Raw genomic sequence first — 23,162 nt, 5'->3', positions numbered from 1 at the left:
CATGTGAAACACGCACAGACACACACACAGACACGTGAAACACGCACAGACACAAACAACACGCACACAACACGTGCTGCAAGCTCACATCCTGGCCTTTATTCATCACACAACACACATCGACACACAGCACACACAGCAAAACACACAGACACGTGAAACACGCACAGACACACACACAGACACACACACCACGCACAGACACAAACAACACGCACACACACAACACGTGCTGCAAGCTTACATCCTGGCCTTGATTCACAACACAACAACTGTTCAGGTGCCTATATTTATTCAAGCAATAACTCATCAAAATACATGACATAAAAAAATCATTCATTAATGATACAAACTGATTCAAGACACCATGATACCAAAACCATTACATTAAATGGTTATTGTCAAACAAATAACAGGAATGCTCTAAATTCTTAAAAATAATTTTGGTTTGCGGACACCTGACATGTTCCTTCCACACTTTTTAATCAATAACAAGTACCGTATTTGTGGAACAAGAGAATGAAACGTGCTGAAGTAGCAGCATGGGGTACACACTATACAACAGTGACGAAGTCAACAAAATCCCAATAAAATCCCAATAGCTGTTTAGATCTTCCTTTGATGATAGGGTGGTCGGGTAGCCTAGTGGTTAAAGCATTCAATCGTCACGCCAAAGACACAGGTGCGATTCCCAACATGGGTACAATGTGTGAAGCCCATTTCTGGTGTCCCCCACCGTGATACTGCTAAAAAGCGGCGTAAAACCATACTCTCTCACTCATTGGATGTAAACAAGAAAAAAGTGAAACATTGCAAAATTCATCATTAGGAACAAAACCTAATGTACAAGAATGTGTTAAATTATTTGATATCTGCACTATATTACCTTAAACCATTCCCAAATTGGTGACCATTTTGTTTGCCATTACAATCCAATGTCACATTATCTGGGCTACCGTGAAGCTTCCTGTTTAATACATGACTAAAATGCTAATAATTCATGATAAATTTGCCTCTTACTGAAATAATTCTGACTCCATATTACTAAGTCTATCAGGGAAAATACAAGTAGCAGCAGAGTGGCCCCTAGGAAACATCAATTAACAGTGAAAATCATCAAGCTGGTTCTGAAAACAGGTCCAAGATTTGCAATGCCACTCATTTTGGTTATGCAAAGAGCAACAACATATTTATAACTTGTCCAAAGTCACTGACAGACCTTGTGCCCTTCCAGGCTCTTTCCGAGCTGGCTTTCATCCTGCGTCTGGACCTCTGTACCCAGAAGTTCATTATGTGTGAAGTTGTTATTTTGTACTAAAAACTGTACACATTCATCATAAATTACGCAAATTGTCCTATTCTAAAAACTGTACACATTCATCATAAACTACACAAATTTTCCTTTTCTAAAAACTGACAATGCCCGGTGAAATGTCGTCAGTGTTTTCTTCATGACATCCACTCCAAGCAACAGCTACTAGAGGGACATCCACATGAAACATCACTCAATGAAAGGAAACTATTAGCAAACCACAAAGACTTGGAAACTAAAAATGCCATTCGGGAAATATAAAAGTATACAATAAAATTCTGACTTTGCAAAAACTCACATTAAAATCACATTTCGTACCTAAAAGATCTCAAATCCCAAAAATTGCAAATAAAATGATTAAAATAGCATTCAATATCATTCAACGTTGGTATCATTTACCCAATATCTAGTTATAACACGACACAAACAGAGCTGCTATTAAGCCACAGTTTTAAAAGGCTGTTCTGTCAACAATACACAGACAACGTCAAAACAAACACGCGCTGTACGCCATGGCAGCCCTCTAAGTTTGTTTTCATGTTAGGGAGTCAAGCGGCTCCTAATATGAGTATCTTAGGAGCCAAACTGTCAGATTTTAGGAGCCAACAGATATTTTAAACAGATATTGTTGCCAGTAATGTTTACTTTAAGGTAGTCAAGTGACAAGCAGTAGATAAATTTAGGTCGCCAGTCATAGAATAAAGCCGCATTTGGTCAGCAAAATGGTCGCTACTTAGAGGGCTGCGTAGAAACGAACGTTTGACTGTTCGCCCTAGCTGTGTGGCTGCAGGTATTACTACCAACACACATACTCTAACACAATGGTAACTGTGATTACAATCATTCATGGATAATAATAATATTAATATTAATAACAATAATTAAATATACTATAATCATGAAAATGCTCAATGGGTTGATTCCATTTCAAACTGGCAACACAACAAACCACTTGTCAAGACAGGACATGAGAGCTTGATAACTTGTTAACGCTTAGCACTGTAAATCCTGTGTGCGGAATACGCATAAAGTCGGAAAGCCGTTCCCTTCAAACTACTTGCGAATGAAAACAACCAGACACAATCTTGACATGTCTTGAATTTTCAAACCAAAAATTGCAAGGCAGAATTTGAAATGGAGATTTTGAATTTAGTTGAAATCATAAAATGAAAATAAATTCTCACAAGGTCATTATTTTGCTTTATCAAACACTGTACATAATGTTGTGCATTGAGCATGCCTTGGGTGTATAAAGTCTAGCGCAATTTAACAACCCACATGGTTTTGACAAAACAAACATGACAAAAAAATGGGGCAAGAATTCTTCCTTTTATTATGACCTGTCTGATCACACAATCTCCCATCAGAAACACTCCCAGAAGACATTCTCCCTTGTGCAAGATTATGTCCTAAAACTAATAGCAACTTGTATGACCACCTACTGCTAACAGCTTGAGTAGCAGAGCCATTAGTGATGTCATTTGGTTGTGACGTCATGGTAACCAATGACATCACAATGGTCTGCAAAGCACTGTGATGCAATTTCATTGCAGCGATATCTACAATGTAGATATCGCTTGATCTCACCTGAGCATTTCTCCTCTGGGAGTCAGTTTTGGATGATAAACTAAGATTATCAACCTACAGACATAGTGACCTGGGCCCCGTTCCTCAAAGTGATCTTAGCACTAAGGTGATCGTAAGTCCCATACTTAAACATAGGCTTACAATCATCGCCGCACTAAGATCGCTTTGACCTTCAGTTATTAGCTGCCCAACAAAAAACATTGCTTGGCGTCAAAGCATCAGAAAAACACGGATGAAAACACATGTACAACCCTCATGTCAGCTTCAGAGAAGCCGAACCTCCTTTTGAAAATTTGATTCCATCTCCTGCCAAATTCGTAAAATGATTGAGTACTACGTTCTTTTTAAATCCAGTATGGGAGTTCCTATTCATTTGACTGTTCAGTAGAATTATTGAACTAAAAATCTTTTGCGTTGTTTCAAAGGGTCTTTTCTCGACATTGGTATAAATATCTTGAACTAAATCATGGATTTTAACAGGCGTTTTTGTTAAACCACTTCATTAGATAAGGTACAGAAATCTGAACCAACATCTGTTCAGGGTCTGGTTGTCACAAGGATTCCATCGATTGTATGTTAGAACTTTGGGTTACACCCGTATAAGGGCTTTACTGTGCAAATGATGTCTGCTACCCCCCGCAAGCTTTACCCATCACATCCTGACAACCAATCAGAAGACCCTCTCACCCTGACAACCAATCAGATGACCCTCTCACCATGACAACCAATCAGAAGACCCTCACACCCTGACAACCAATCAGAAGACCCTCTCAAAATGCTGATCAGGATTGTGGGAAGGTCTGTGTGCTGGTGCATGAGGATGGACAGGTCCACGACGGCGGGGCGGAGCCAGGTATTCAAACATAGACGTTGTATGCCGCGACAACATCTGCGTCAGCTCTGTTGGCATGGGATCCGACCAGAATAAGTCATGATTCAAAGCAGTGTCACAGTCCAGCCTCTTAGAGGGGTCCAGGGTGAGAAGCTTGTCGAGAAGATCAATAGCATACTGATCGCGAACATACGGCTTTAACCTCTCCCTCACCTTCCTCTTCTGGCCTTTTGGGAGCTCAATCTTCCCATACAGCTCCAGCTTATCCACCCCGACCCACACCTCCGGGTTGATGGACCCACACAGCTGGCTGATGAGCTGGAGCTGATGCTGCTCCGTGTTGCCCTGCATAATGGGTGACCGGGTCCACATCTCGGCCATGATACACCCTGCCCCCCACACGTCAATCTGGGGACCGTAGTTCCTCTCCCCTAGAAGGAGTTCTGGTGGCCGGTACCACAGGGTCACGACTCGGTTAGTGTATCGGTTAGGCTGACTTCCTTTCGCAGCACTGAATGCACGCGCGAGACCAAAGTCAGCCAGTTTGAGAGTACCATTCTTGGTGATGAGGATGTTGGCTGCCTTCATGTCGCGGTGGAGGATCTTGTTGCTGTGGATGAAGTAGAGGCCGTTGAGCAGCTGCTGCATGACCTTCTTAATCTCCCCCAGCGTGAACTTCACATTGGCGTTGCTCAACAGACCGGCCAGGTCATGCTCACAGAACTCGAAGATGAGGTAGAATGTGCTCTTGAAGCGGTTGTATGGTCCTGCTATAATAACAATAAACAGGTGTCATTATCTTGAAAACAAAATGTCTGGCTTCAATTTCATAAAGGTCTTTTATAACCATTATGACTTTCAACTGGGGCAAAGGTCTAATCAGATGATTAGTTTATTGTTTAATGCTGCACTCAGCAATATTTCAGCTACATGATGGCAGTCTGTAAATAATCGAGACTGGACCAGACAATCCAGTGGTTGACATCATGAGCATCAATCCACGCAATTGGGATACAATGACATGCATCAACAAAGTCAGCGAGTCTGACCACCCAATCCCGTTAGTCGCCTCTTACAACAAGCATAGTCGCCTTTTACAACAAGCATGGGTAGCTGAAGATCTATTCTAACTCAGATCTTCACGGGTCACAACAAGCATAATCACCTCTTACGACAAGCATGGGTTGTTGAAAACCTATTCTAAACCGGAGCTTCACAGGTTCTCTATGAAGAGCACAATGTTTACGGAGTATATGCTTCAGATGAAGAATGAAGGAGTAGGCACATACATCGAAACGTTGTGTTCCTTTTAATAAAGAAGGTGACATCCATAAATTCTCTCTGGCATGTGTATCACTTCTAAATGCAATATAAAAACTTGAAGGGGCTATTTCATCCCAATCTAATCCCAGCTGCCGACCCTGCAGTGACAGTGCGACTCTCTCACCTTTGGTCCGGCATATCTCCAGAAGGTTGACGACGTTCTCATGCTTGAGGAGCTGCAGGATCTTGATCTCCCGTATCGCCGTGATGGGGAACTGAAACATACCACAGATACAGGCACAGGGCCATGCACATGAATACATGAACCTGAACCCACCCAGCCCAGGTTAGAGATAACAGAAATACATACCCCTTCTACTCAGCCCAAGTTTAGAAATAACAGAAATACACACCCCTTCCACTCAGCCCAAGTTTAGACATAACAGAAATACATACTCCTTCCAGCCACCCAGCCCAAGTTTAAAGATAACTGAAATACATACCCCTTCCACTCAGCCCAAGTTTAAAGATAACAGAAATACATACCCCTTCCACCCAGCCCAAGTTTAAAGATAACAGAAATACATACCCCTTCCACTCAGCCCAAGTTTAAAGATAACAGAAATACATACCCCTTCCACTCAGCCCAAGTTTAAAGATAACAGAAATACATACCCCTTCCACCCAGCCCAAGTTTAAAGATAACAGAAATACATACCCCTTCCACCCAGCCCAAGTTTAAAGATAACAGAAATACATACCCCTTCCACTCAGCCCAAGTTTAAAGATAACAGAAATACATACCCCTTCCACTCAGCCCAAGTTTAGATATAACAGAAATACATACCCCTTCCACTCAGCCCAAGTATAAAGATAACAGAAATACATACCCCTTCCACTCAGCCCAAGTTTAAAGATAACAGAAATACATACCCCTTCCACCCAGCCCAAGTTTAGAGATAACAGAAATACATACTCCTTCCACTCAGCCCAAGTTTAGAAATAACAGAAATACATACCCCTTCCACCCAGCCCAAGTTTAGAAATAACAGAAATACATACTCCTTCCACCCACCCAGCCCAAGTTTAGATATAACAGAAATACATACCCCTTCCACCCAGCCTAAGTTTAGATATAACAGAAATACATACCCCTTCCTTCTCATTTTCCATGAGAACTTTCTTCATGGCAACCAAGCTCTTGGTCTCACGGTTCCGGGCCTTGAACACCTCCCTGTAACATTACCACGGTTACCATTAGGACTGCCTATCGATATAGATTACAGAGATCGATAATCAGTAACTAAATATCGATCAATTATCGATAGCAATATCGGAGAAATAACTTTAAGCTAATATGTGAGAAAGTCCCCAAAGAAATCAACATATTTCATGCCACTGGTGAGCAGTGACACATTTACACATGGATTAGGGAAGTACGGGTGGCCCAGTCGTCTAAGGCACCGCAATTCACTGTGCAGAGTTGCGTCCCTTGGGCCAGAAACCTATGACTGTGAGTTCGAATCCTGATTTGCCCCAATTATGTTTCTAGGTTTGTCAGCACCATACCCGTGCTTGGGGGTTTCACCGAAGTGGTAAACATCTGAGACCTGCATCAATTTGGGCTTTCCTCCCACATTAAGCTGATATAACTGGAATACTGTTAAGAGCGGCGTTAAACACAACTCAAGTCACTACACACAGATTATTTATATTGACATTTGAGATATAACAAAAACAGTTTCTTTCCTTCTTCAACAATTGACATTATTGACAATAACTAGTCTAAAATCTGAGTTTGATACCAGTGTAAGCATCTACGTTGAAATGTTTATTGCATGGAGCTTGTTAATGGTGAAATAGTGTAAAAAATCTACATCAGAAACATAGCTATATGCAATAAACCAGAAGTTGTAAAAGTATCCATCAGATTGTATCTATTATTTACTCATGTAAGATACACCCGTATCCCCCTAAAAAATATAAAGAATTAAAAGGATTGAGCAGCAATCCATACATATTTAATTTTTGGAGAAGGGATAGGGTCTTTCCTTTACTCATACATAGGTGTATACAGAAACCCATTTATCTAGTTCACAGTTCAGTAGTACCTAGCTGTGTCAACAACGACCCTTACAAAGGTAGTTTTGGGTATTTGTACACAAAACAATACGAATAGTAGTAGGACAATATGGGTTTTTTAAAACCATAAAGGGTCGATATTGTCAAAACACTCGCAGTTCATTTTGAAACAGCTATCGTTGATGATGTATCCTATGAGTATCTCAAACTCAAATAACAAAAGATCAACTGTCTCAACAAACAATCGATTGTGGGTGGTTGGTTGAATCGATATTACTGGTGCAAAGGCTAGGTTTTGAGTTGTCAATCACGAAGTTCACTGTGCTAAGACCGACACATGACTTCCTAGTTGCAAGTCACTCCACTGCCCAAGACAGTTTTGATCGTAAGACGTAAGTTTCAACTTCCCAAAGCTTCGTCTTACCCAAAAGTGCCCTGGCCAATTTTCGTGAGCTTTTCATATTTTTCGCTGGCATTTTCACAATAGGGAAACACAAGGTCTTCTGTTTGACTACTCATTGCTGACAGAGCAGGTCTGTTTTCTTCGATGTTACATTATTGCGCGATCAAGAGCCAAGAGCATGATTGTTTTGTCAGCCTATGTGTACTACGTCATCAAAAAGGTCAAGATTGAAATATAATGACATGATAAAACTATGCATGACTAACGAAACTAAACACATTATCCTTTGCAAGATAATTTATCATAAATGAGGAAATTATTACATAATTGCTCTTTAAACAGAAAAAAAACGACATTTAATATGAATTTAATTTGTTTGTCTATGTTGTATGTGGTATAGATATGCACAGAAATCTATGACGTATTGTGCAAACACCTTTCGTTGTGTCGTTCCGTTTTGGGTCAGTTTGGCCGATCCTGCGTTGGTTTCAAGATGCCAAAAGTGGTGTCAAAGAGTGTCGTGTGTACGGACACGAAGGATCAAGAGGAATATCAGGGAGAGAAGCCCCTATATGTGTATTATTGCATTTGTGGACAAATGTGCCTGATTTTAGGCAAGTTTCACTTCCAAATAGTTCTCTTCATTTCCCTTTGCTATAACGTATAAACAAACACACGCGAAACAGTCTGGTGGGTAGTCCATCTGCTGTGAGTGATTGTGCTACTTGAAATCCGAAAACTATCGCCTGGTAAATAACAGTAACCCCAGGCGCAACTTATAACCCACTTGTCTCAGACTGCCTGCTGTCGCTCATACTTCAGAAATCTCGTATCACTCTACGATCTGTACCCACGTAGATTCTTACTAACTGAAAATAGTTATCCCATACCTAAAATTCTCGCCCCATTCGACCGCCTCCGTGGTCTTGTGGTAGAGCGTCCGCCCGGAGAGCGGAAGGTCCAGGGTTCGATCCCGGGCCGCGTCATACAAAAAGACGTTAAAAGATTGTACTTGTTGTTACCCTGTCTGGCGCTTGGCATTAAGGGGCTAAAACAAGGACTGGTCGGCTCGGAGTCAGTATACTGTGTCTGAGTGGGGTATTCATGTTAAACTGCGGCATGGTATCTCAGTGAGCTAGCACTATAAATCGGCATCAGTCCGGACTAGTACAAGCAGCCACACACACACACATACACGTGCATGCACGTCGCTATATAAGTGCAATAATCTTGGACGCGACGTTAAACCCAATTTCACCTCACCTCACCTCTCGCCCCATTCGTAACTGATTTGGAGTAATTCATACATATTAAATACTTATACATAATTATTTGGTTGACTCATACATTCATTGGATGATCCGTAGGCCTACACAAATCTAGATGAACCGGTCACTAAATTTGGTGGACTTGTACACAAAGTTGAAGAACCTGTATCCATTTATTGTCATAATTGTTTAGTAACGAGTCGGCGTGAAAGCAAGAGTCCAAAACCAGATTGTGTTAACCAGTGTAGATGTAAAAACAACAATATAGCCTATGTGTTATCATGAATCCACAGCACTAAATTCCCACATTCAAACATTCGGAGCACCTTTAGAATACAGTACCACAACTTCTCGTGAGGACGGTCTTTGCCGTAGGTCACATGTCTCAAAGACAAGCAACCAGTTATTGTGAGATTCTGTCGGACGCGAACTTGTGACCTTCGGATTGTTAGCCCGACAGCTAACCGACTGAGCTATGTCCACACTGTGAAACAAAGTGCAAATTTACCTAGTCATGCCTACGACGTTAGGGAACGAAAAGGGTCGAATAGGTGACAGGACCCTTACGAAGGTTACGGGTAGGCATGGTGTCTCGTGACTTTAGTCTATCGACACTTATGAATGATCCCGATGCCATTTGGCACACTCGTCCCACTCCGTAATCTACAAGATACCGAGTGACGAGGAATGATCTGATATGGCGCGAACTGATAACGGCTCAAGGCGTCATACGTCGAACTCGCGAGTATGCATGAATGACATGTTATTTAATCATTCTTCGGGTGGATTTTGTGACAGAAAAGTGTGGTAGCGAACACTGTAAGGATGATGTGGAAAATAGTAAGGAACGAGGGAGGCATGTGCATGGCCAGTGAAGACACAATGGTGAGTTCGCTTTTGAATCAGTACTGAAGAAATGTAGCCGGTGAAATTGGCTTGTGTGAATGTTTCAGGACAGTTTCCAGTAGCCAAAGTATTCGAACAAAACCATTTGATTTTTTTTACTCGATGTTTTTGTGTGAAGAATATTAGGAGCCGCTATAAAATCTATAATAGAAACTAAATGGGTAGATTTACCAAACCCTAATGACCGTAAAGGGATGATTGATCGTAAAGGGGATCCAAGGGCTAAGGACAGAATTCGGGTGATTTAAAAGCCACTAAACGGGTACCTAGCCCTAATGATCGAAAAGGGGTGATTGATCATAAAGGGGATCTAAGGGCTAAGGATAGAGTTCGGGGTAACCTATCCTAACATTAGCGATATTTGGATGTGCCAATATAATATCCCTAATAAACAACATTCTTGTGCATAATAATGAAAATTAATGCACCGAAAAAATAATTTATGTATATTAGTTCCGATTTATAACCCTTTTAGCCACTTGAATTACGAGAAAAATGAAAAAAAAAATATATAAAAAATAAAAGTGCTTTCGTAAACTAGCGCTTGCTATAAAATGCGCCGCCGCAGGCTATATTCTGTAAACAAATATTCAAAACTCTCCACAGCGCTTGGCGTATTCAATGTCATTTTGTGTAGAGATGATAGATCACTGTGAGGAGCTTATGCACACTCGATGACTCCTGACGTCACAGGGCATTGTTTCGCCGGTGTGACTGGCAACAACATACTACAAATTACGTCATAGGGTATTGTCACATGTTTGAAAAGTGTGTGGTACTGTATTCTAAAGGTAGGCCAAACATTCTGAGCACTTTCACTATGAACCCCATACAATCATTCATTATACGTTTCAAACATTCATTCATTATACAGGGCCAAGGGTGGCCCAGTGGTCTAAGGCGCCACGATTCGCTGTGCAGCAGAGTTGCGTCCCTTGGGCACGCCAGTAACCTATGATTGTGGATTCGAATCCCAGTTCGCCCCGATTATGTTTCTAGGTTTGTCAACACCTTCCCCGTACTCTTGGGTTTCACCGAAGTGGTAAACGTCTGAGACCTGCATCACTTCGGGCTTTCCTCCCACATTAAGCTGACACGCCGTGATGTGACTGGAATACTGTTAAAAGCGGCGTTAATCCCAACTCACTCACTCACTCACTCATTCATTATACATTTCAACCATTAAAATAATTCACATTTTACTCACAATATCTTGTTTGAGATAATTGGTGATTATCCCTTTGACTGAGAACCAATTAACATGTTTTCCGGAATTTAAGGTATTGTATCATTATTATTATTCTTAGATCAAATAAACTTAGACTAGTGGTTAAGGTGTTCGCTCCTCATGCTGAGACCCGGGTTTGATTCCCTAGATGGGTACAATGCGTGAAGCCCATTTGTGGTGTCCCTCACTGTGATATTGCTGGAATATTGCGAAAGCGGCGTAAAACCCAACTCGCTGACACAGTGTGTATAAATACATGTTTGTGGGTACAGAATGTCCACAAGACACTGATCTCTTGGCCTTTACTTGTGTGTTTTACTAAGGACTTGTATCATGTGATTTTGTTTTTATGCTTCAGATTGTCCCATGGACAAACTTCCACTTAGAAAACGGGACAACTCACGAGTCATTGATGGCCAGAAGCATGCACACAAGTTGACCTGTGATCCTGATGACATCATATATCTCCGACGGTAAACCAATCTCACAAAATCAAATCAAAATTCACCGCTAAGTGGAACAAAAGCCCTTTTTGGAAGGCAAAAGGTTAGGACATGCTACACACCAAGGATAAATATTAAATTATGTTTTCATAATGCCATAAAAGTGATCACCAGCAGTGTAACCATCTATCTAATGGTAGAAGTGGTCTTGGACTAGCAGATTTATGTTAATTTTGATCCCTGCACACTGATATACATGGACAGTTATAACTAACATGACAATAGCATGACTATTCACTCGTCATGATTGAAGCTTAGGTGTTGCCTTCGGTGATGTTGCTGGAACGTTGCAGCACCAAACCACTCACTTAAAATGAGCCTGATATTATTCAGTACTGTGAAATGCTCTATGAATTCAAATATTAGTCAGTGTATCAATTTATTTCGTGATATTTTCCAGTCGACATCAGTCTGCACACATTTGTCTGGTAATAGTCTTCATGCTCTGTTTTGCACTGTCACCTTCTTGTTCTTCACAGCTCTAATGCTCTGCATTGGCGGTCAGGTAGCGTAGTGGTTAAAGCGTTTGTTCTCACGCCGAAGACCCGAGTTCGATTCCCCACATAGATACAATGTGTGAAGCCCATTTCTGGTGTCCCCCGCCATGTTATTACTGGAATATTGCTAAATGTGGCGTAAAACCATACTCACTCACTCTGTCTCCTCCGGGAACATGCTACTCAAGATCACTCTTTGCTGGACCTGTGAAGATTCCGGGATAGAATAGGCCGTAAAAGGCAACTATGCTTGTCGTAAAAGGCGACTAACGGGATCAGATGGTCAGGCTTGCTGACTTGGTTGATGCATGTCATCGATCCCAATTGCGTGGATCGATGCTCATGATATTAATCACTGGATTGTCTGGTTCAGACTCGATGATTTACAGACCGCCGTCATATAGCTGGAATATTGCTGAGTGCGGCGTTAAACAACAAACCAACCAACCACTCTTTGCTGTTTGTAACTATTTCCAGGAAAACCGGGGCTGGTTCTTAAGATTATTGTTCTGTTTACAGGCCTGAAGGTATAGAGAAGCAGTACAGGCAGAAGTGTAAGAGGTGAGAATCAAGAGTTTACAAGTTTATTAATTTACCGAGAAATCAGGCGGCCAAAACTTAAGTGTCTTTAGCTCACCTTACCTACATTTATTTATTTCAATCAGTCGTTTGCCTTGTTTGCATGACCTTGACCTTACGCTGCACTGAAAAACAGAGGATGTAGAAGAGAAAATATCTGTTGGATGTTTTATTTGTTTATAGCCAATCAAATTGCTAGGTTTTTCTTTAACATGTTTAAAATTTAAATTTTTCTAAAATATGTGCTTTATTTGTTGCTACAGGCCGACTTCCAAACTCTATTGGTAATATTCCACACAATGGACATTCTGTCTATTTTTTTCTTAGCATCACTGGGTCAAAATGAAACCACACACTACCATTTCTCTTCCACATGTTCCAAGACACGTTAGAGAAGTGAAAATGTGAGTTATCTCCCCTCACCGAGTCCATCCTAACCTCCCATACTCGAATAGCCTTAGTTCACAGTGGTTGCCATGGCTACTGAAGTTGTGGGTGGGAAAGCCAGAGACTAATACATTAGGTAGTAACATTTTAGGGCTATAATTTCAACCAGTTCCCAATGGTTTTATTTCAAATTGAAACTGAATAAAACAGGGAATTTGTAAACATGGATGTCTCGTTCAAGCATGACGAGCTGCACACACTGAGGACCAGAGGTATTAGGTTTTCACTTGTACTCTCAGGCTCTGGACGGTTGTGACACTGACTTAAAGGGGAAGTGTACACGCAAAAATCACTTTTTATCTTTTTCTAAGCAAAACGCAATTTTAGAATTAATTAGTATCTGTGTTTGAAAATATACACTCATTTTTTTCACAGTGAAAGTAGGAAGCTCACAATAGTGTGAAAATGATATGCCGTTATGAGGCCTTCGTTTTTCGAGCTAAACAGTCCTGAGTTATCCTCCTTAGATTATGACGTAATTGGTGCCAATTCAACTGGGTCCCTGTCTATTCTCAACGCAAAAGATATCAAGTACCAGTTTGCGGTAAAACAACATGGCCTACAACACATTCCGGCGCAGTGGTGACTCAGCATAACACTATGCTGGCTGGCATCTGAGACGCTAGAATCACACACCTGTACCTACACCACGTGAAGCGGCTCTAACAAAGCATGATGACGTCATAATGTTTATCAATTGGCACCAATGACGTCATATTGCAAGGGGCATAAGCCATGGTGTTTTTGTTGTGGAAATAGAACACTTGGTAAATGTGAAAAATATAAATCGTTTTAATGCGAAAAATATGTTAATAAATTGTGATATTTTTATATTTTTGTCTATGACACTTCTAGGTTAACACTTTTAATGTGGAAAAAGTACAAGAAAAATAGGTTCATTTCCGTGTGAACTTGCCGTTTAACCCACTCTCAAAGACATTCGACAGGTTCCTTTTACCTTTGGCATATGCTTCGACAGCATCCATAATGATTTCAAAGTTGTGATCCCAATTGGGTCAATATTTGAATAACTGATGAAGGCTGTTTTTGTCAACCATGGAGAAGTCATCAGTGAGTATATGACCTACAGGTTGATCAGCATGATGAGTCTTGACAGCCACAAGTAGTGGAATTTACATCATGAGCTGCCAGGTCCACCTTCTGTAACCCCTTCCTATAATTGAACAACCTGGATGAAATGGTGTTCGTAGGAAAAGGAAATTGTTGGTGGTTCATAAAAGTTGAAATATTGTGGCACATTTTGGAAAAAAAATGATTTTGTCTGAGAATGTTTCTTAAATGTAAGTTGTTTTGTGGTGTGGCACCCTGGTCTGTGTCTGTTTTTACCAACTAATGGAGTCTGTTTTGTTGGTAAAGGTGTGGACTGTGGCTGTATTATCATCACCAAGGCAACAGCAACGTCATGTTTGTTGTGGACGGTGCACTGAAACGTGAGACCGATGGCTTTAAGACTGATGTCTACAGTCAGCTGGCAGCTCCTAAGAAGGTAGGAAACTGCTCCCTCTGCTTTCCTGTTACAACAACAACAACAACAACGTCAGCCGTCATGGGTTTATTTTTCCTCTTAGAGCCATTTAGCTGGTTTTATCAGTAGCCAGTTTTATCTATACATAATATAATGAATGTCTGACAATAGTTTCTCGTTTAAGATTATGATTGCCCTTTCCCAAATCTTTTGTTTCAGCAGATTCTCAATTTGTGACACAAAAAACACTAATCATAGCGTTTGTACACTTTTTAAATCGAAGCCAATCAAAATCTTTCTGCAGGATCAGAACTCATCCTTCCTCAGTAGTTTGCTTGCTTGCAAATATTGGAAATACATTTGCCGTTATTGTTCTACCACTGACAGCGACCTACTTCCTGCTCCACATGTCACACTCATATAATGAAATAGCAAAGCCATGTAGCCTATTCTATGTAGAGAGTAGTGATACAATCATGCTTTGTGCTTTGTTATTTAGCTAATCAGCAAATTTTTGTAGAATACAAAAATAGTTTTTAAGTTTTTTATGTCAAGTTATGATTGCGCATTTTCTACATTTTTATGGAAAGATTGTGAGTGAGTATGGTTTTACGCCGCTTTTAGCAATATTCCAGCAATATCACGGCGGGGGACACCGGAAATTGGCTTCACACACTTTACCATGTCGGGAATCGAACCCGGGTCTTCCGCATGACGAGCGAACGCTTAAACCACTAGGCTACCCGACCGCCCCTTGAAAGATTGGGAAGAACAGTCCCAGCCAATATTGTATATGAAAAAAATTGTGTTTTGGTTCCACTTGGTAACATTTGAGAACATACGGTTGTGAAGCATTTCAGATTTTAATTACATGGAAGAATTAAGTAGAATAATGGGCTTTCCTTCCAATAATAACGTAACGAGCCACAGTACCACTAACCATGGGTTCTAACGCACCATCCTAAAATTTCAATATTATAGGCGACCATTTCGGTCACTTATAAGTGGGATGGATATATCTGTATCTACTTGTTAAGCTCTCAGTTTTTATGGCACTGTTTTAGAGATTGTGTGACGGACATGCTGGGGTGAAGGTCAGGTAATGTAAGGTTATGTCAAGGTTATGACCATCATAATGCCCCAGAATCATGGCCAAGCCCAGCTGTTGTCAGTAAAGGTCACTAAAAAATTGATTAAGATTGTGTTGACCCTTACTTCACGTTGTGCCAGAAGTTGGGTTACTAATCTTTGAAAATCCATGTCAAATAAGAAATCTTGCACGCCTCATCAAGCTTGGACTGAAGAAGCATGGAAAGTTTGCACAAGACACATCCACTAATTTAGACCACTTATGGACCTTGATACAGGCATTGGCACAAATACAACCAACAAGTAATCCCTTGGTGTAGCTGGTGACAGGAAGGTTTACCAGTTTGAATGAGTTTGGGTCATGAAAGGCAGACAATGATTGATCAGAGTTTGCTTCACGGCATCCCATGTACAAAAATACTCGCTGAAAAAACTGGGATGCAAAAAAACAACCTTCATGCATCTCCTCACACGTTTTTCATTTTGTTAGAAGTTTATCTTACACATAACTTATTGTTGTTTTGTTTCGAGTTTCTCTTGCCTCCCAACATCCATGTTATGCACACATGAAAACAGACACTTAATGATTTAAACCAGACACTTTGTTTATGCTCAGAATGACTTAAAATACACCATTTCAGGTCTACATTTGACAAATTTCTTGGAGGATGTGTGCACCCAAACCCCTCTAGATAGCCTAGCACCTGGGGTGCTTGCGGGTAGTGTGTCCAAGGGGACCTCCTTATTGTGGAGACCAATGCAAACACTGATTGATGTTCATCAACACCATACTGCCATTCATGGTTTATACTGATTGGTTTATAATTGTTACTTTCAGAGCCCAAATTATCCCAGATATTCCTCAATTTTGGTTAGGCGTCTGGGGTTTAAAATGTGTGTGTGATGTTGTCATGCAGTCATTGTGTCTAGTTACCTGTAACCTGGTGGTTTTTGTTGCCAGGTAACACTGACGAAGCACACGAAGAACATGGGCAAGTTCAGTTCTGTAACCGTGTCAACCGTGGACGAGGAGGAGGAGGAGATTGAGGCGGTAAGTGACCCTGGCTTCTGTAACAAGTGTGTGGTTTAATTATTATTATATCACCTGTAACATCATATCCCCAACCTGTGTAGAACTGCATGATGTTACTGGTATACTACAATATGCTTTTTGAACAATATGTATTGCAAAAAAACAAATTGTGTATTTTTATAAACTTTGACTTGTTGGTTGAAGTTTGTTGATTTTGTCTTTCAGAAAGAAATAGCCGATTCATATGCAGCTAATGCCAAGGTCATTGAGAAGCAGTTGCTGAGGAAAGGGATGAGTAAACGAAAGCTTCTGGAACAGGTACACATCACACAATAGTTTCCATGGTTACACTCAGTTGTTACACTTCCTGATTTACCAACTTATGTATATATATCCTTCAGTCATGTTATGATGTATATATCCTTCAGTCACTACGGCATGTATATATCTTTCAGTCACATTATGATGTATATATCTTTCAGTCATGTTACGATGTATATATCCTTCAGTCACTACGGCATGTATATATCCTTCAGTCACGTTATGATGTATATATTCTTCAGTCACTGTGGCTTATATATATCCTTCAGTCACATCATGATGTATATATCCTTCAGTCAATACAGCATGTATATATCCTTCAGTCACGTTATAATGTATATATCCTTCAGTCACGTTATGATGTATATATACTTCAGTCACTTTGGCATATATATATCCTTCAGTCATGTTATGATGTATATATCCTTCAGTCATGTTATGATGTATATATCCATCAGTCGCTACGGCATGTGTATATCCTTCAGTCACTACGGCATGTTTATATCCTTCTGTCACGTTATGATGTATATATCCTTCTGTCACGTTATGATGTATATATCCTTCAGTCACGTTATGATGTATATAACCTTCTGTCACGTTATGATGTATATAACCTTCTGTCACATTATGATGTATATAACCTTCTGTCACGTTATGATGTATATAACCTTCTGTCACGTTATGATTTATAAACCTTCTGTCACGTTATGATGTATATATCCTTCAGGTTAATACTAAAGCAGTATATATCCATGTGTCAATACCATGTTTTATGTTCTAGGCTGAGGAAGAGGCCAAGAAGATGAGACCGAAAGGAACACTGATCGACAAGTGAGGAGCACCAAGGGTGGCCATGTATACCAGTTCTCCCACTGTGATGGCTGGCCATTGTATATCCTTATAACAACATAGGTTTGCAGTGGTCATATATGCCGAATATGACTTTGTGAAACATTTATCCTTGTGCAAGAAAAATGTCTTACACAAGAAAGCGTGGAAGAAGCTTTGTCCATAGAATTGGATTTGTGAATTCCTGTCTGGAACATCCTGAAAAGCAGTGCATAGTTCTTGTGTGTTATACCTCAGGGGTTATAAGAGACACAGTGTCTGTGTTATTCCTCAGGGTTTGTAAGAGACACAGTGTCACAGAACATATGTTGATCCTCTTGTAGAGAAAGGAGCCTGAAGAAGAGAAGATGTGTGGTGTCTTAACATGTATGAATGCTGTTTGTCGTATAATACTGTATCCAGTAAGGTCTCATGAGATATGACTATGTGACATAACCGATCCAGGGAGGTTGTAAATAGCAAACTTATGTTGGGCAATGTATATATTATCTTGAAGTGGAAGATTTAATGACAAGTGTACTTACTATCTTATGTCTAAATCGGCCTGTGCAGATCAGTCAAAGAATAGTGTGCACAGGTAGATCAGTAGACTAGAGTTGCCTCCCTTTGTTGTGGTCCATTGTTCTCCACAGCCTGACCATGCCTGGTGGGTGTCACCAGGGCTCTGTTCCACAAAGCCAACGTAGCGCTATGATGACTGTAAGCCTATGTTAAAGATAAAGTACGGGAGTTACGATCACCTTAGTGCTATGATGACTGTAAGCCTATGATAAGACAAAGTGTTAGTGTAACGATCACCTTAGCACTATGATAAGACAAAGTATTAGTGTAACGATCACCTTAGTGCTATGATAAGACAAAGTATTAGTGTAACGATCACCTTAGCTCTATGATGACTGTAAGCCTATGATAAGACAAAGTATTAGTGTTACGATCACCTTAGCACTAAGAAAACTGTATGCCTGTGTTAAAGACAAAGTATTGGTGTTACGATCACCTTAGTGCTAAGATCACTTTGTGGAACAGGGCCCAGAACAGTAAGCATTAGCACCTACAACACTTTCCTTCCACATTAATCTGACGTGCCATGATACAGCAGAAGTACTGCTCACAGTGGCATTAATCCCAACTCATCAAGTCACTCACAAACAAAACAATATCTTTGACAGAGTGGCGTAAGTTCAGACAGATCATATCCCTACATCGAAATATGGAACACAAGTCTACATAAGGGTATTCCCCAATGTAGTCATGCAATGTTTACTTTGCTGTCTATCACTAAGAGAGGAATCTAAATATTTGATGTTGAAGATTTCATGATCTGTAAAGGCTGCATGCGCTTGTATTGATATATTGTACATAGCTCACATTGTACACAGTTGCATCATGTCTTTTCATCACTGTGTATTCATCATATCAAATAAAGTCTCAGTCTTGGATGTCATTGTGTTTGCTCTTCCTCTTTTGGCCAGTTGTGTGAGACACTTGTGTAGAGTTGTCTATCTTTGTTTTCCCAGGATCCACTGCTCGAGAGATGGCAGTATTAGTATTAGTAGTAGTAGTAGTCCCAGGATCCACTGCTCGAGTAGTAGTAGTAGTAGTAGTAGTAGTTTCTTTGGTTGTTTGTTGTTTAACGACACACTCAGCAATATTCCAGCTATATGACAGCAGTCTGTAAATACGAGTCTGGACCAGACAATCCAGTGATTGACCATGAGCATTGATCCACCCAATTGGGACCGATGACATGCATCAACCAAGTCAGCGAGCCTGACCACCCGATCCTGTTAGTCACCTTTTACGACAAGCATAGTCGCCTTTTACGGCAAGCATGGGTTGCTGAAGACCTATTCTACCCCGGATTTTCACTGGTTGTGACTTTGAAGACAATGTCCAGACAATGTCCAACTTAGAACAAAAGCCTGCCACAATGCACGTGTACAGATATTAGAGGGTGTTCTGGAAAGGAAAGGACCTGGGCACGTGAAGCAGCCAGAGTCCGAGCAAAGCTTATTGGAGGTCTCCTCGTATACAAACACGAAACCTCGTGCAGAGCTTTCATGGACAGCAGTTTTTGGAAGTGGTTGGCATAGCAGTGTACAGCTGTGACATTGATTTATACTAGAGGAAAAAGCCCTGTCACATTAAAATATCACATTAAAAGACAATTGGTATGGATCTTCCAACAGCATGCATGATGTTCTATTGTAGAAACACTTTGTTGTGATGACCCTGAAATTGCACGTGCATACCCATCATTGCGTGCATATAGTCCCACAAGTAAGAAAACGTCACACATTCAGAGAACACGGCACCGAGTCAATTCAAACACGCAGTACATCGCTGGAAGTATTTTATCTGTGAAAAGTAACTCATCTTCCCGAGTTATGGCCATTCTATGTCCCGCCTACTAACGTTTTAACCAATCACATTCCACTTCTCATATAACTTATATTTGCTTCAACAAATTGGCGGCGCCCAATCAAGATGATCTGATCGATAATCAAGATCTACCGTATTCGACAAAATAAGCGCCCAGGGCGCTCTCAAAATTAGAAATAGGTGGCTCTTATTAGAATATATTTTTTTGTGAGATTAAAAACGAGGTTGTAAATTTTGTGGTTTATGCTGACAGCCTTAAAATGATATAAAAGAACATTCTGTGTGTATTATACACGATAGATATATTTTCGGGAATTTAATTGCCCATAATTAAGGGTGCATATAACAAACGAGTGCGTATTATACACGAACAAATAAGTCTTGTGTACATTGATCAATCGGAAAGGGTGCTAATTGGGATTGTTCACTAGCCAATATATAAGCAAATATCGCCGTGGGCGCTTATTAGAGCGGGGTGCTTATTACGTCGAATGCGGTATATTGTAACAAAACGGGTCTTACTTCGCGAAGTGCATCAAATCACGTGAGCACTTTGATTAAAAACATGAAAAGACTTGGAAAGTATCTGCTGAGGCTAAGTTGACACTGCACATGCTTTTCAAATTCTGCAATTGACCGAAATCTGCACGGGATTTTGATTTGACAATGCACAGACTCATTAGTCCAGCCAAAATATAGCTCCATAATGCGAGCCTAGTTCGGCAAGGGTGGAAGATGAAAGCTGCTTTGTTGATGGCCAAACCTTGTAAACGTTATGCAATGCCCATCTGAAAATGAGCTGTTGCAGGCAATTTGAATGCTTGATATCGGAATTGCACAAAACGTTGCTGGGCGTTTTGGTGTTAATCGTAACATGTAGGCTACAGTCACTCTAGGGTCGGTACCAAGAAACTGGCAACACCAGGAACCGACCATGTTCCGGATGTCCACGAGTAACGTCATGTCGGCATGACAATGATATATATCCGTTTGGTTCACCTACGAAGCTGGTTTCAGACTGCAACTGTGAAAGCCCACAGCATCCCTTGCTTACGTCCAATCAGTGCAAGGACAGTGGGGAATTGATTACGAGAGCATCACATCTGACCACGACGTACAACTGCATGTACGTCCAATTTATCTGCCACGTCATCGAATTGCATCCTGGCATGGTCAAGACAACATCTGAGGTTCCGGCTACAGGACTAGAGGTTATTTATTGATTCTTGTACTTGCCTGCATAAAATTTGAATTAAGTTCACTGCTTCTTTCCTTGTGGCGACTGTTCCATCGCTGTATGTAGCCTGCAACCTTGGGGTATCGCGGTACTTGTCATGTACGCTAAACGGAACAAAATGCACTCACTAACCAGCGTTAGAAATTGGCACTAGTCCTGTAGTCCTTACCAAACTGCCCAATAGTGAGTGAGTGAGTGAGTGAGTTTGGTTTTACGCCGCTTTTAGCAATATCACGGCGGGGGACACCAGAAATGGGCTTCACACATTGTACCCATGTCGGGATTCGAACCCGGGTCTTCGGCGTGACGATCGAACGCTTTAACCACTAGGCTACCCGACCGCCCCGCCCAATAGTGAAGGTATCCTAAGGACTAGTAGAAATTGGCCCATTTTAAGGGGTTTTGCTATATGTTATCATTATAAGGACTAGTGGACAAAAACTGTCAGTTTCTAACCCTGCTGACCTTTATGATTATTCGTGTTCTCTATATCAGGTGTCATTTATTTTATCTAAATATGCATATTTTACTGATAAAAGTTCAGTATTTACATTAGTCGCACCGAGTAAAAGCCGGGCCTTGTGCTCAGTTTGACAACAGAGAAAACTCCATCGCATCGCGGTACAGGGAAAAGTTGTGTATGAAGGTCCGAATTGGACAAAAACAGGACATAATTCTACCAACCACTAAGTATGATTATGCCAGACATCAGTGATTTGTCGAGACAAGTGCAAAGACAGCACAAGTAAAATTCTGAATTTGTTATCAGTAATAGGTATCCAATGCATATTTACCGAAAAGTAATAAAACATATTTAAAAAAATCAACAACAAAATATCAGAAATGATATTTAAGATATTTGTTAAAAAAATTGGATAAAATTAATTTGTCCAAAAAATGTTTAAAATAAACAATAAATATATTTAAAAAGTACTCCTAGTATGACCAAAGTATGTATTTATCATTTGGCTACTGGTGAAGAACGTATTTCTAAGTATGGCATAATGGCCCTTATGATCTCATAATAGATTCCAGCCACAGAGCGGGAAAAAATGTGCGGGCTACGTAACTTCCGTTACCTTATTAGTCGCCATGAATATGCAGATGATCTAGTCGATGGAGAAAGTTTACACGAAGAACTGCGGGTTATACTGCGGCCATTGATAGATGGGGGTAAGGCAATATTAAAAAAAAAATGCCAGAAGTAAGTATCAACACATTAAGAACTCCTTACTTACAGCAGACGGAACATTCCGAGGAAATTGAAATTGTTTACGAAGTGAACACTTCCTGGTTACTGATTTGCATTATTAGACAGCCGCTAAGAGGCGTGTCCCGCGTGAACTACCGGAAATCACAAATGCCGCGGTACCACGGGGTCCGAGTGTGTACTTGGCGGAACAAGCTCCTCACACTGATAGTCTGTTCGCGGAGCTCTCTATACTATGTTACCGAGAGTGTAACGAAAGTGTCACGCGCTGGGAAGGAGTTTGTTTGGCGGGAAGGCTAAGGGAAGTAACTCTACATTACCTAACACTTGCTAATAGCTTTTCTCCTGAGAGTAATGGCCCTTGTTACAAATTCGTGTTACATTTATCCTTCGTCTTGGGCATTGTGGTCTTGGTGCTTATCTAAATGTTATTAATAAAAAAGACATTTCTGCACATTGTACAGTGTGTAATCAGCTTAATAATGAAACTGCTCCCCTGCCCCCCGGCTAGCTACGGCACGGTTAATACACGTGTACTGTCTCTCAACAACATATAAACAAAGCACCCGTGCATTCAAAATTCTATTCATAATGTGTGGTAGTTTTACCCAAATTGTTATATTAAAACATGAGACAAATTATTATTTT

At 40.6% G+C, this 23,162-nt stretch overlaps 2 protein-coding genes across 2 annotated transcripts; one reads left to right on the top strand and one right to left on the bottom strand.

Moving 5' to 3' along the window:
• Positions 1-275: 275 nt before the first annotated feature.
• On the bottom strand, positions 276-7,687 carry LOC124145613 (cyclin-dependent kinase 9-like). The gene is made up of 4 exons (XM_048388895.1): positions 7,501-7,687; positions 6,147-6,228; positions 5,179-5,269; positions 276-4,501 (listed from the first exon to the last, which is right to left on the bottom strand). Exons 1-4 carry the CDS (start codon positions 7,593-7,595, stop codon positions 3,657-3,659), a joined length of 1,113 nt encoding a protein of 370 aa, XP_048244852.1. The 5' UTR covers positions 7,596-7,687; the 3' UTR covers positions 276-3,656.
• Positions 7,688-7,891: 204 nt separating this feature from the next.
• LOC124145614 (STING ER exit protein-like) lies at positions 7,892-19,124 on the top strand. Its single transcript, XM_046515454.2, has 7 exons — positions 7,892-8,093; positions 11,240-11,354; positions 12,401-12,442; positions 14,285-14,414; positions 16,444-16,533; positions 16,741-16,833; positions 17,618-19,124. Exons 1-7 carry the CDS (start codon positions 7,973-7,975, stop codon positions 17,669-17,671), a joined length of 645 nt encoding a protein of 214 aa, XP_046371410.1. The 5' UTR covers positions 7,892-7,972; the 3' UTR covers positions 17,672-19,124.
• Positions 19,125-23,162: the final 4,038 nt, after the last annotated feature.

Source organism: Haliotis rufescens, unplaced genomic scaffold (genome assembly GCF_023055435.1).
Source record: "Haliotis rufescens isolate VD_foot unplaced genomic scaffold, xgHalRufe1.0.p SCAF_8, whole genome shotgun sequence".
NCBI classification, from domain to species: Eukaryota; Metazoa; Mollusca; class Gastropoda; order Lepetellida; family Haliotidae; genus Haliotis; species Haliotis rufescens.
This window is presented reverse-complemented; position numbering and strand designations above follow the sequence as displayed.

Bases quoted from the DNA above. Each gene is read 5' to 3' on its own strand.
- LOC124145613 (XM_048388895.1), bottom strand. From the start codon at position 7,595: ATGAGTAGTCAAACAGAAGACCTTGTGTTTCCCTATTGTGAAAATGCC. The intron at 6,229-7,500 runs GTAAGACGAAGC...GTAATGTTACAG, and splicing joins ATTGGCCAGGGCACTTTTGG to GGAGGTGTTCAAGGCCCGGA. The intron at 4,502-5,178 runs GTGAGAGAGTCG...TTGTTATTATAG, and splicing joins GGAGATATGCCGGACCAAAG to CAGGACCATACAACCGCTTC.
- LOC124145614 (XM_046515454.2), top strand. From the start codon at position 7,973: ATGCCAAAAGTGGTGTCAAAGAGTGTCGTGTGTACGGACACGAAGGAT. The intron at 8,094-11,239 runs GCAAGTTTCACT...TTTATGCTTCAG, and splicing joins ACAAATGTGCCTGATTTTAG to ATTGTCCCATGGACAAACTT. The intron at 16,534-16,740 runs GTAAGTGACCCT...TTTGTCTTTCAG, and splicing joins AGGAGGAGGAGATTGAGGCG to AAAGAAATAGCCGATTCATA.